We start from the raw sequence: 12898 nt of genomic DNA on the forward strand, positions 1-12898 counted from the left end.
GAATATCAGGTGTAGGTGTAGGTAAATAAGCCCTTAGCTACAGACCTGTGGTATCTGAGTACTAATAGCCACAATATGAAACTCAGTAAGCAGTAATATTCCAAGAATTCTGATTTAGTAAATAGTATATGTTAATAAGGCATAAAGGAGCCACAAGTCAAATTTTACTTATGAATTAGCAATGTCTTTGAAGGAACTTTAATAACATGTAAAAATGAATAGGATAAATGAAATTGCTTAGTTGTCAAAATAAAAAGAAAAGCTAGTGATCTAGCACTAGAAAATTGAAAGAGGGAGAATTGAAACCACTTGCACTCTAAGTATTTCTATGATACCTTAAAACATTGTCCTTCCTCCTTTCTCTTATCAGTTTTTGTTATATTTTCTTATTACTGATTATCATTCTCATTGGTAGTATAATATGTATGTTAAATGAAAACTAAACTGTTATTTACTATTTCAGTAGCATCTCATTTAGTGAACTATTAGGTCCTCAGGGAAAGTGAACACTATGTAACCCTCTCTTCACTGAATGCCTAGATACATAGGTTTTATATAGAAGACTTGTTGAACTGAATATTTTTTAAAAAATATTTTTTAGTTGCTAATGGAGTTTTTACTTTATTTTTTTATTTTTATGTGGTGCTGAGGATTGAACTCAGGGCCTCACACATGCCAGGCAAGTGCTCTACCACTGAGCCACAACCCCAGTCCCTGTTGAACTGAATATTAAGTGGCCACTTTGTTAATGGATAACTTAATGTTTTCTAATAGACTTTAATAAATATTCATTTGTTTATATTTTTCAGGTGAATCACTGAGTGCTTCATTATGTCTGATGGAGATTATGATTACCTCATCAAGTTTTTAGCTTTGGGAGACTCTGGAGTAGGGAAGACCAGTGTACTTTACCAGTACACAGATGGTAAATTTAATTCCAAATTTATCACGACAGTGGGCATCGATTTTAGGGAAAAGAGAGTGGTAAGTCCTATATTCTTCTGTATAAAAATATAATCTTTGAGTAAACATTTGCTTGTTCAGTTTCCTTCATAGGAATTAGGAGGACAAAGGTCAGGATCTAAAATTAAAGGGTGCCTATGAAAGTGTGTTACACTTAATCCAGGCAACAGGATTGAAAAGGCTCTGCTGAAGGATGCATAGAAAACAAGCAGACAAAGTAAAAATGAGCAGGTTTTTTTTCTTTCTTTTTTCTTTTTTTCAAATTCTCCCTTGGTTCTCTTTTGGCCTGTATCTTCCCTGGAAAACTCCACAAAGTTTTTTGTCTACCTTTGGAAACCCTGCCAACTGCTCTGCCCGCATACCCCTGTTTTGCAGGTGTATCTTACACCTTTGGTAACTTATCACTTTAAATGGCATTTATCTTAATTAAAGCCTCAGAAATTCCATGTGGCACATTAAAGGATGGAACATATCTCTATGACCAGGAGGGTGAGATTAGAATAGACGTGGGAAAGGCTAGTGGTGAACGGGATGTTCTGCCCAATGATGAGGGGAGAGGTTTAATATATATATATACACACACACAAACACATATATACATTTGTGTATACATATGCACATATACATATATGTATATAATAAGCAAAATTCATATATATGTGTGTGCATGTATGTGTGTGTGTGTGTGTGTGTGTGTGTGTGTGTATATATATATTTATTTATTTATTTTGTTAGAATACCAGGTGTAGGTGTAGGTAAATGAGCCCTTAGCTACAGACCTGTGGTATCTATACCTGGCATTCTAACAAAATAAATAAATAAATATGTGTGTGTGTGTGTGTGTGTGTGTGTGTGTGTGTACGAAAATATATATATATTTAGAGGATCATAGGACTAAAAGTTATTTTAGGGGTGGAAGGGCAGGTAGGAGGTCACTGTGTCATAGTTCCAGAGTAGGGAAGATGGCCAGGGACTACATTTCTTGCTGAAAAAATCCAGTTACCATGAATCAGATCAAGTTATCAGGAGGTTAATGACAAGAGCCCTTCCATGGAACATGTTCTGTACAAGGAGCTACATGGTCCCTGACCTCCAGGACAGAAGCATTCATTTCCTTTTACCTACTGTAAGTCTTTTTCTTTATAACTAGAAAGACTTAAAGACCCACTGGTTAAGAATAGGATCCTAATTTGATTTTTAGTGTTGATATATAATTAATTTCACATTTTACAGGCTCTGCATCTGCAGATTCAGCCAAGCCCAGCTTGGTACTGTGTAGTTCAGCCTGCAGTGATCATGTCTCTGCTACACATGAACAGACTTTTTTCTTGTCATTATTGTCTCAATAATATAGCATAGCAATTGAATTTCATAGCATTAATGTTGTATTGGGTATTATAAATAATCTAGAGATGATTCATGTATTTGGGACAATATGTGTGGGTTCTGTGTAGATACTACACCATTTTATATGATAGACTGAGCATTTGTGGCTTTTGGTATTTTTGAGGGTCCTGGAAACCAATGCCTGCAGATATTGAGGCACGACTGTATATGTATGTGAAAAGTTTTGATAATTAATTATCATAACTTTGTTTAAAAAACAGATTTGTTGATATGTAAAGCATAGTAAGCAAAATTCATGTATTTGAAGTGTAGATTTCAATATTTTTAAGCATATTCAGAGCTGTATAACCATCATAACTATTTAAATTTAGAAATCCCATACCTGTGAGTACTTTTTCCCCATTCCTTCTGCCCACTGGTCACTATGTATCTCTTTGGATTTGCATATTCTGGATGTATTAAATAACAGAGTCATGTAATATGTGGGCCTTTATATCTGGATTTCTACACTTAGCACACAATGTTTTCAAGGTTTGTTCTTGTGTGTGTCAGGACCTCATTCCATTTTATGTCTGCATAGTATTCCATTGACCTATTGATGGACATTTTAGTTGTATCTCTTTAGCTGTTATGTATAATGCTTCTATTAACATTAATATTCAATGTTTTTCAGGTGGGTATATGTTTTAAATTCTCTTGGAAATATGCCTACAAGTAGAGTTTTTGGCCATATGATAACTCTATGTTTAATCTTAGGGATGTCTATATTCTTTCAAAGGTTCTACACCATTTTGTATTCTTTTTTTTTTAAAGAGAGAGTGAGAGGGGAGAGAGAGAGAGAGAGAGAGAATGAATTTTAATATTTTTTTTTTTAGTTTTTGGCAGACACAACATCTTTGTTTGTATGTGGTGCTGAGGATTGAACCCGGGCCGCACGCATGCCAGGCGAGCGCGCTACTGCTTGAGCCACATCCCCAGCCCCCCATTTTGTATTCTTAACAGCCAATATATGAGGGTTCCAGTTCCACCACATTCTCACCAACACTGGTTATATTTCTATTTGGTTCTAACCATTCTTATCTGCATTATATGAATACATAACATATATGATTATTTCTATGTTGTGCATTATAAATATGTTTATAAATATCAATTATAAGTAGAAAAAGAATAAAAGCTAAAACATTTCTAAGGAGGAAATTTATAGTTTAAAATACATATATTGATAAAAAATATCTCATCAGTAATTTAACCTTCTACCTTAAGAAACCAGAAACAAAGGAGTAAGCTAAGCCAAAAGCAAGCAGGGTGAAATGAATAATAAAGATTAGCGTGGAGCTGGATGAAGCAATGGAGCAGTCCTATAATCACAGCAACTAGGGAGGCTGAGTCAGGAGGGTCACGAGATCAAAGCTGACCTCAGCAACTTAGTGAGGCCCCAGGTAATTTGTGAGATCTGTCTCAAAATAAAAAGGGCTGGGGATGTGGCTCTGTGGTTAAGCAGTTAAGCACCTATGGGTTCAGTCCCTGGTACCGAAAAAGAAACAAAATAAAAAGATTACAGTGGAAATAAATAAATGATCTTTTTCTTGAAAAGATCAGCTAAATTCCTAAAATAAGAAATGAAAGGACAACTCTACCAATTTTATATAAATAAAAAGTTTGTGAAGAAATATTATAAACAACAGTATGCCAACAAATTAGATAATATAGAAGAAATGAAGAAATTTCTACACACAAATAGCTGAAACCAACTTAAGTATCTTAAGTAGACTTGTAACCAATAATGTCTTGAATTACAGTTTCCCACAAAGAAATTGTCCAGGCTCAAACATGTTCACTGATGAATTTTATCAAATGCTTCAAGAGGAAGCAGTCCTTCCCAAACTCTTCTAAAATATAAAAAAGGTGGAAACCTTCCCAACTCATTTCATGAGGCCAATATTGCCCTGATTCCAAAATCAAAAAGATATTCTGAGGGTGGGGAAAAAACTACAGAATGAAGTCCCTTCTGAATATACACAGCAAAATACTAGCAAACACAGTCCAGCAACATTTAAAAAGGATTAAATATCATGACTAAGTGGAATTTATCACAAGAATGGTAAGGTTGGTTTGCCACATAAAAATCAATTAATGTAATACACTATATTAAGAGAATAAATAAATAAAACCACATGGTCATTTCAGCAGACATAGGATAAATATACAATACCATTTCATGATAAAAGTATGCATCAAATTAGGAATTAAAGGAATGTTTTCAACCTGATAAAGGCCTCCCATGGCTTTTAGTATATACTTGGTGAATATCTGAATGCAAGGATGTCCTCTCTCATCACTTCTATTCACCATTTATTGGAGGTTCTTGCTCAGGAAGTTAGTCAAGAAAAAGAAAACATATCCAATTGGAAAGGAAAAAATAAAATAGCAAATAACACGATCTTGTATATAGAAATCCTGAGGAACAAATGTATACAAACACACACAAAAAGACTATTAGAACTACTAAACAAGTTCTCATGCAGTATTAAAGATTAGTTGACATAAATTATATTTTCTATGTATTTCACATGAACAATTTGAAAATGAAATTTAAAAACCAATTTACAATAGCATCTAAAAATTCAAATATTTAAGAATAAATTTAAAACAGAAGTGCAAAATGAATACTACGAAAGCTTCAAAATATTGTTGAAAGAAATTTTAAAAGATCAAAATGATGGGAAAAAATTCCATGTTCATGGATCAGAAGACTTTATGTTGTGCAGACGGCAATATTCTTCAAATTGATCCATAAATTTAGTTCAATCCCTATCAGAATCCCAGCTGGCTTCTTTATAGAAATTGCAAAGCTAATTCTAAAATTTGAATGGAATTGCCAGATATCCAAAACAATCTTGAAAAAGAATTGAATTGAAGGACTCATACTCCCCAATTTCAAGACTTCCGATAAAGCTACAGTAATTAAAATAGTATGGTATTAGCAGTAGGTTAGAGATACAGATGAATACAGTAGAATTGAGAGTATAGAAATAAACTTTTACATTTATAACCAATTAATTTTTACCTAGGCTATCAAGACCATTCAAGTGGGAAGAGAATCTTTTAAACAAATGATGTTGCTATAACTGAGTAGTCACATGCAAAAGAGTGACTGTGAAGAACCCCTGCTTTCACAATATACACAGTTAACTCAGAGTGGATTAGGGACCTAAATGTAAGAGCTAAATCCATTTTGCTTATAAATTTGTTATAACACACACACACACACACACACACACACACACACACACACACAGCTTTAAGCCCCAGTCGACTCCTTCACTGACGTTTAATTTATTTTTTTATTCAATAAGTTTTTGATGCTGTGTTTTTATTTTCATTCATCTCAAAGTATTTTATAATATCCCTCATAGTTCTTCTTTGATTCCTTGGTTATTTAAGAGAGGGCAGTTTAATTTCTACATATTTGCAAAATTTGCTATATTATTGATATCTAATTCTGTTCCATTGTGGTTGGAGAACATACTTTGTATAATTTCAGTCGTTTTGAGTTTATTGAGACTTGTTTTATGGCCTAACATATGGTCCGTCTGTCCTTGAGAATGTTTCATGTGTATCTGAAAAGAAAGTTTATTTTTCTGTTGTTGGGTGGGTCAAATGGTTTATAGCTGTCTGTTATATCTAGTTGATTTACAGTGTTATTCAAGTATTCTATTTCCTCATTGACTTTCCTAATTATTCTAGGATTAAAAATGCAGTATTGAAGTATTTAAATATTATTGTTCAGTTGCCTGTTTTTCTCATTCCTTTATCTTCTTGATGGGTTGAGCCTTATATCATTATTAAATATCCTTCTTGGGGCTGGGGATGTGGCTCAAGTGGTAGCGCGCTCACCTGGCATGCGTGCGGCCCGGGTTCGATCCTCAGCACCACATACAAACAAAGATGTTGTGTCCGCCGAAAACTAAACAATAAATAAACAAATAAATATTAAAAAATTCTCTCTCTTTAAAAAAAAAAACTCAAGAGAAATAGTGTCGCAGAAAAAGTGGGATATAAAAATGAGAGAAGGAAGGTCAGCTACTTATGAAAAAAAAAGCTTAAAAAAAATAAATATCCTTCTTTATATCTAATAACAATTTTGGTTCTAACATCTCTTCTGTCTGAAATTATTATTGTCACTCCAGCTCTCTTTTGCCTACTGTTTGCATGCCATATTTTTTTACCCAGCCTTTTACTTATAACCATGTTGTGTTATGGAATGCAAAGTGTGTTTCTTGTAGTAGTATATAACTGGGTAATTGTAAAATCTGTTCTGTCAATCTCTGCCACTTATTTTGAGCTTTTAATCCATTTGCATTGAATGTAATTACTGATAAAGTAGAATTTATGTTTGCCATTTTGCTGCTTGTTTTCTGTGTTTTAAGTCTTCTTGGTTTTTTTTTTTTTGAGAGAGAGAGAGAGAGAGAGAGAGAGAGAGAGAGAGAGAGAGAGAGAGAGAATTTTTTTTTCAGTTTTTGGTGGACACAACATCTTTATTTTATTTTTTATGTGGTGCTGAGGATCGAACCCAGCGCCCCACACATGCCAGGCGAGCGGCTTACCACTTGAGCCACATCCCCAGCCCAAGTCTTCTTTTTGCCTCTCTATTTCTCTATGACTCCTTATTTTGTGTTCAGTAGATATTGACTAGTGTACCATTTTAATTTCCTTTTCATATTTTTACTCTATATTGTTATTTTCTCTTTAATTCCTCTGGGTATTACAGTTGTCGTCGTAATTTTTAGCGATTTCGTTTTTATGACTATTAAGGTATCTTCAATACTATACAGATCTTTGATCTTATTTAGTTTCACTTTCTCTCCTGCTTTTTGCTGTTGTCATGCAAATTACCTTTATACACTGCATGCCCATCAACACAGATTCAGAATTAATGTCAAATACAGTTGTATTTTAATCAGATGGAAGAAAAGAGTTACAAACAAAAATATATTTGCAGTTTCTTTCATACTTACTTATGTAATTACCTTTACTGGTATTCTTTATTTCTTTTTATGGATTTGAATTATTATCCACTGTCTTCCTAGCTCAGTCTCAAGAACTGTCTTTAGTATTTTTCTTGTAGGGCATTTTCTATTTTGTTTGAAAAGTCTTGATTTCTCCTTTAGTTTTAGAGGATTAGCTGTGCAGGATATAGAATTCTTGGTTGGATAGGGTTTTTTTTTTTTTTTTTTTTTTTGGCACTTTAAAAGCCACAGTTTTCTGAGATGCTTTTTATTTTTCTTCATTCTGTTTTTCTGTTCTTAGACTGGATAATTTTAATCGACCTATATTTAAATTTATTGATTATTGTTTTGTTAGTTCACATCTGCTGTTGAGCTCTTCTCATGAACTTTGCATTTCAGTAATTGTTCCTTCCTTCCTTCCTTCATTCTCCCTCCCTTTCTCTTTCTCTTTCTCCCCATTCATCTTTCCTTCCTCCTTCCTCGTTTTTTCCTCTTTGTTTCTTTGTCCCCTACCTCTTTTTTTTCAGTGCTAGGGAACAAACCTAGGGCTTTGTGCATGCTAGGCAGGTGCTCTACCAATGAGCTACATCCCAGCCCCAGTAATTACATTTTCAACTCCAGAATTTCTATTTACTTCTGTTTTTATATCTTTCTCTTTATTGCTATTTTCTTAAAAGTCATTGTTCTAATACTCTTTTTTTTTTTTTCATTCTTTAGGCATGGTTTCCTTTAGTTCTTTGAACTTATTTCAAATGGCTGATTTAAAGTCTTTGTCTTTGACAACTGAGCTTCCTGAGGAACAGTTTTGACTGGCTATTTTCCCCCTGTGTATGAGTTATACTTTCCTGTTTCTGTGTTTGTCTTATAATTTTGTCAAAAACTGGACATTTAAATAAAAATAGTATGATGTGGCAATTCTAGAATCAGCCTCCCATTCCCTCTTGGATTTCTTTTTACTGTTCATGTATTCTCTGACTTATGCTTTACTTCCTCCTTGAGAAGAACCTCAAGGTCAGTCAGAGGTAAGAGATTAGGACCTTTTTAGGTCTTTCCTGGGCATCTGTTCAGTCTTGCACACAATTGGCCTTGCAAGTTCCAAGCAATATTTGGGAGATTTAAAAAAAATCTCCCTGTGAAAATCTCCTTTTCTTTTTTTCTTTTTTCTTTTTCTTTTTCTTTTTTTTTAGTTTTTGGTGGACACAACATCTTTGTTGGTATGTGGTGCTGAGGATCGAACCTGGGCCGCATGCATGCCAGGCGAGCGCGCTACCGCTTGAGCCACATCCCCAGCCCCCTCTTTTTTCTTTTTAACATGTTTTTGATTAGACTTTTGTTGCCTCAACTGATAATGCTACCCCTGGTTGCTGTGTGTTATAATGCTACCCCTGGTAGCTGTGTGTTATAATTATTGCTGATTATTTTTAAGAACAACTATAGAGATATAGCTATAATTATTGAGTAATTTTCTGAGTGTGGTCTGATGGAGACAAGACTTAGGGATGGAACTTTTTTGGAAGCTTCCAGAAAATTCTCTGAAGATGGGGCTTGTAGGGAGCTCCAAACCTGTTCTACCTCCCTTATCTATGGGCTCACTGCTGGGCTAAGGGTTTCCACAGCTATTGTAATTGTGCCTTTGTTGGTGGTTTTTTTTTTAATTTCTTTTTTTTTTAGTTGTATATGGACACAATACCTTTATTTATCTTTATATGGTGCTGCGGATCGAACCCAGGGCCTCACACGTGCAAGACGAGCACTCTACCACTGAGCCACAACCCCAGCCTGCATTTGTTGGTTTTTAATGCAACTACAGAACTCAGATGAGTGGGATAGGAATAGGGCAAGTTAGAGCTCACTGTTTTTGCCCACATTTGGCTATTTTTCATGAATAAGTGATTCTCCTAATGTTGCAAGCTATTGTTACTTTCCAGATTTTGTAAAAGTTGATTTTGACAATTTTTGCTACAATTTTTACCACTTTTATGGTGGAGCTTTGTGGAGGTCCTTTCCTTGATGTTCCAAAATGCTTCCTATAAAATTGTTTTAAGAACATTTTTAAAAGATGGGACAGTGGGGGTTGGGGGGCTGGGGTGGTAGCTCACAGGTAGAACGCTTGCTTAGCATGTGTGAGGCACTGGGTTCAATTCTCAGTACCCCATATAAATAAATAAAATAAAGGACCATTGACAACTAAAATAAAAAAACATGGGACAGAGAAAAGCCATAGAAAGGCAATATTTCTTGAAACTAGTGATCTGAAGGAATTTTGGGGAAAGGTAAGTTAATTATTACTTTATATAAATTTCTATATTATTTGCACATTTTATAACATATACATGTATTTTTTAACCTGGTAATTGGAGCTCTTTCTATTTGTATAATATACTTATAAAATTTGTAATGCATATATTTTAGTATAATTTATTGTGTTATCCAAATGCAATTATTTGATATAAAATGCCATCATGGTTATATTCTAGATGGGATTATCTTGAGAAGTTTAGATGCTTTGGGGATTTGTACTGAATAGAAAGGCAAGACAAGAAGAGTTCACTTATCTCAGAAGTTCTTTTGGTTTCTCTTTTACTTTGCTGTTTTAGGTGTACAGAGCCAACGGGCCAGATGGAGCCATTGGCAGAGGCCAGAGAATTCACCTGCAGTTATGGGACACAGCTGGGCAGGAGAGGTATGCAGTCTTCAGTTATGTGCTCCTGACTAGAGGAAGGAGACAGCTACACTCTTGACATAGTGACCTGAGCAGGGGTCACTATGTCACAATTTGCACCTGAATAAGATATGCTACCAAGTTAGCTGTAAATTTATTAGTCTGAGATGATAATGGTGGCATTATTTTATGTACAAAGTTCAAAGGAAAAATGAATCCTTTTCAAATTGGACCTTCTTACTTGAGGACTTTTTCTTTCATTATTTTTTTTTTTAGACTTGTATACTTTTCTTCATGTACTGTTGCTGTTACTCAACTATAAGAAAGTTACAGAGTTACATGCATTATTACCTAATGGTGGAAATCTAGTGGAAAATCTGGTTGGAATTAATTTGTATGGTCAGAGGTTACTTGACTAAAATAAACCACATGACATCTTGATCTAAGGTTGTTTTAGTTAGGTACAGCCTGTTTTATCTCACAGCCTCCTTGAATGATTTTATTTATTTTTTAACATTTTATCATGAAAAACTTCAAGCATGTACAAAAAGTAGAGAGGCTAGTACAATGAACCCAGGTACCTGTTATTCAGTTTAAGCAGTTATCGAGTTGTGGCCAGTCTTATTTCATGTACGCCCATGAGCACTTCTCACTCCTTCCTCCCACATTATTTGGAATCAAAGTGGAGATATTGTATTATTTCACTTGCAACTCTTTTGATATGTATCTCTAAATAATGAATTCTTGTAAACAATTGGTTAAAATGTTTGAGAAAAACCTAACATTGCTGATTAGATGATGAATTTATACCAACGTTTCCTTCCTGGAGCCTGCCTGTCAGTTACAGGCTTGTCGTATATATAATCAAGGTGAGAAGAAACTGTTAGAAGGAGAGAGAATAGATAGTGGGATAAAGCCTTGGAACAAGGCAGAGTACCAAGAAAGAGTAGGGAATATCATTCCCACCTTAAAGCAAAGAAATGATTATCAGAGATAAGGGAATTAAAAGATCACGGAACATTTTGTAATGTCAAGTCAAGCTTTCACAGAAGGAAAACTTACACAGCAAGCATTTTTGCTTTTGGCTTAATTAGCTAGTAATTATACAATAAATTCTTGGCTGAGATTGAGAGATCATGAGCTAGTTCTCCTTAACTCCATCCAGCAGGCTAGGTTTTTGAATCACATGGACTGCTAACACATGAACTTATATAAGTGGTAAATGCTGGTCCTGTGCACTTTTGGAATGGCATCATGAGATTTGTTATTGAGGTGCTTTTGTAAAGAGGCTGAGGGTATTGCTAGCAGCTTGTATTTCAGGAATGGGGCTGTGGTTTAGGTGACCAATCTGTTTTTATGATCCTAGGTTTCGTAGTTTGACAACAGCATTCTTCAGAGATGCTATGGGTTTTCTTCTACTTTTTGATCTGACGAATGAGCAAAGTTTCCTCAATGTCCGAAACTGGATAAGTAAGTGTTATTGCTTTCCTGCCTCTGCTGCCTTCACTGAGGAGTAGAATACCCGCTTATATCTACTTATGTTGCAAATTCTTTTGGAGGAGCTTTTAGTGTAAATGCTGTTTAAAAGAACATGGTGTTTAGCTTAGGATCAAAGATGACTAAAATACTCTGCGTTTACTAACTCTGATTTGTTAGATACTTCTGTGCTCCAGGTACAAAAGAGCATTTTATTTTTTTATTATTATTATTTTTAAATGTATTGTTTTATTTTATTGTGTGAGAATTATTTTACCATCAAGGAAATAGCCACAAAGGTTTTAAATAACGTTACTGCAGACATGAGCTGATTTGTACCTCTATCAAAGAGCCAATAGCCTGTGCTTCAGTGTTACGCATGTCCCATTTTCACTGTGACTGACCCTGGGAATCGGGGGGAGTGGAGCTCTGTTGAATTTGGTCTGGGCTGTAGAGCTTGTCACATGATGATTTTAAACCGGGCTGCTCCATAGTGTGCTGGCAGCACCTGATGCCAAAGCTACATAGAGACTTCCTTAATCATTGCTGTAATGAAAGATTTTTTGCAAAAAGTTCAATTAATATAAGTGAAAAGCTAATTTCAAATGTTTTAAAAGCTGAAAACACATTATGAACAACATGAGGAAAGTCATATAAAGTTTTAAGATAAAATAATCCTTTATAGATATTTTGAATTTTTAGCATTGAACCTGTCCTCAAGTCCCTGCTGCTAGCTCTTCAACTCTTTTTTGATATTAGAGGACTTTGTTAGAAAAGTTAGAGAAGCATTATTCCTTCCCTTCTGCTGTAGTTTGATCTTGAAGGTTCTCCCAAATTCCACATATTGAAGACTTGATCCAGCCTCTGGCACTGTTAAGGGGTGGTGAAACCTTTAGAAGGTGTAGCCTGATGGAAGGAAGTTAGGTGATTGGGGTTGTGCCCTTGAAGGAGACTTGGAGTGCTGGCTGCTTCCTCTTTCTCTCTTTTGCTTCCTGGCTGCCACGAGGTGAATAGATCTCTTCTTCCATGCACTCCTACCATGAGGTACTGTCCTTCCACAGGCCCAAAGAAATAGGCCCAAGTGACTGAAACCTGAAACCGGGAGCCCAAATAAATCTTTCCTCCTCCTAAGTTGATTTTCTTAGGTCACAGCAATGGAAAGCAGACTGTTATCCCTCCCTTCCTTTTTCCTTCCTTCCTTTTGTTCTATTTACTTTATTAATTTAGTTAATTAATCTTTTAGTGAAAGCGCAGATTCTGTACTCCTGTATAGTCTTTTTGGTCCCCTTGGTTTTAGCAGTCCTATTAAAACAGGAAGTAAGGTTCCTAGCACACTCTTGTCTGAAGAAAGTTTCCTTACCAAAGATAATTGCCCATTTGGAGTCCACTGTCTTTTCTTTAAGACCAAGCTCCAGATTCTTGGGCTTCAATCATCTAG

General features: G+C 35.1%; 1 protein-coding gene across 3 annotated transcripts in view; it reads left to right on the forward strand.

Annotated features, from left to right (window-relative positions):
* The window catches only part of RAB27A (RAB27A, member RAS oncogene family), an 85362-nt gene that overhangs the window by 44379 nt on the left and 28085 nt on the right, over window positions 1–12898 (forward strand). For all 3 annotated transcript variants that reach the window (XM_081291932.1, XM_081291931.1, XM_081291933.1), the window contains exons 2-4: window positions 810–984; window positions 9920–10005; window positions 11351–11454. In XM_081291932.1, the coding sequence (XP_081148058.1) occupies window positions 832–984; window positions 9920–10005; window positions 11351–11454 (343 nt within the window). In that variant the 5' untranslated portion in view covers window positions 810–831. The remainder of the gene's footprint in view (window positions 1–809; window positions 985–9919; window positions 10006–11350; window positions 11455–12898) is intronic.

This window comes from Spermophilus citellus (assembly GCF_964194105.1).
Source record: "Spermophilus citellus genome assembly, chromosome: 4".
Classification (NCBI taxonomy): Eukaryota; Metazoa; Chordata; class Mammalia; order Rodentia; family Sciuridae; genus Spermophilus; species Spermophilus citellus.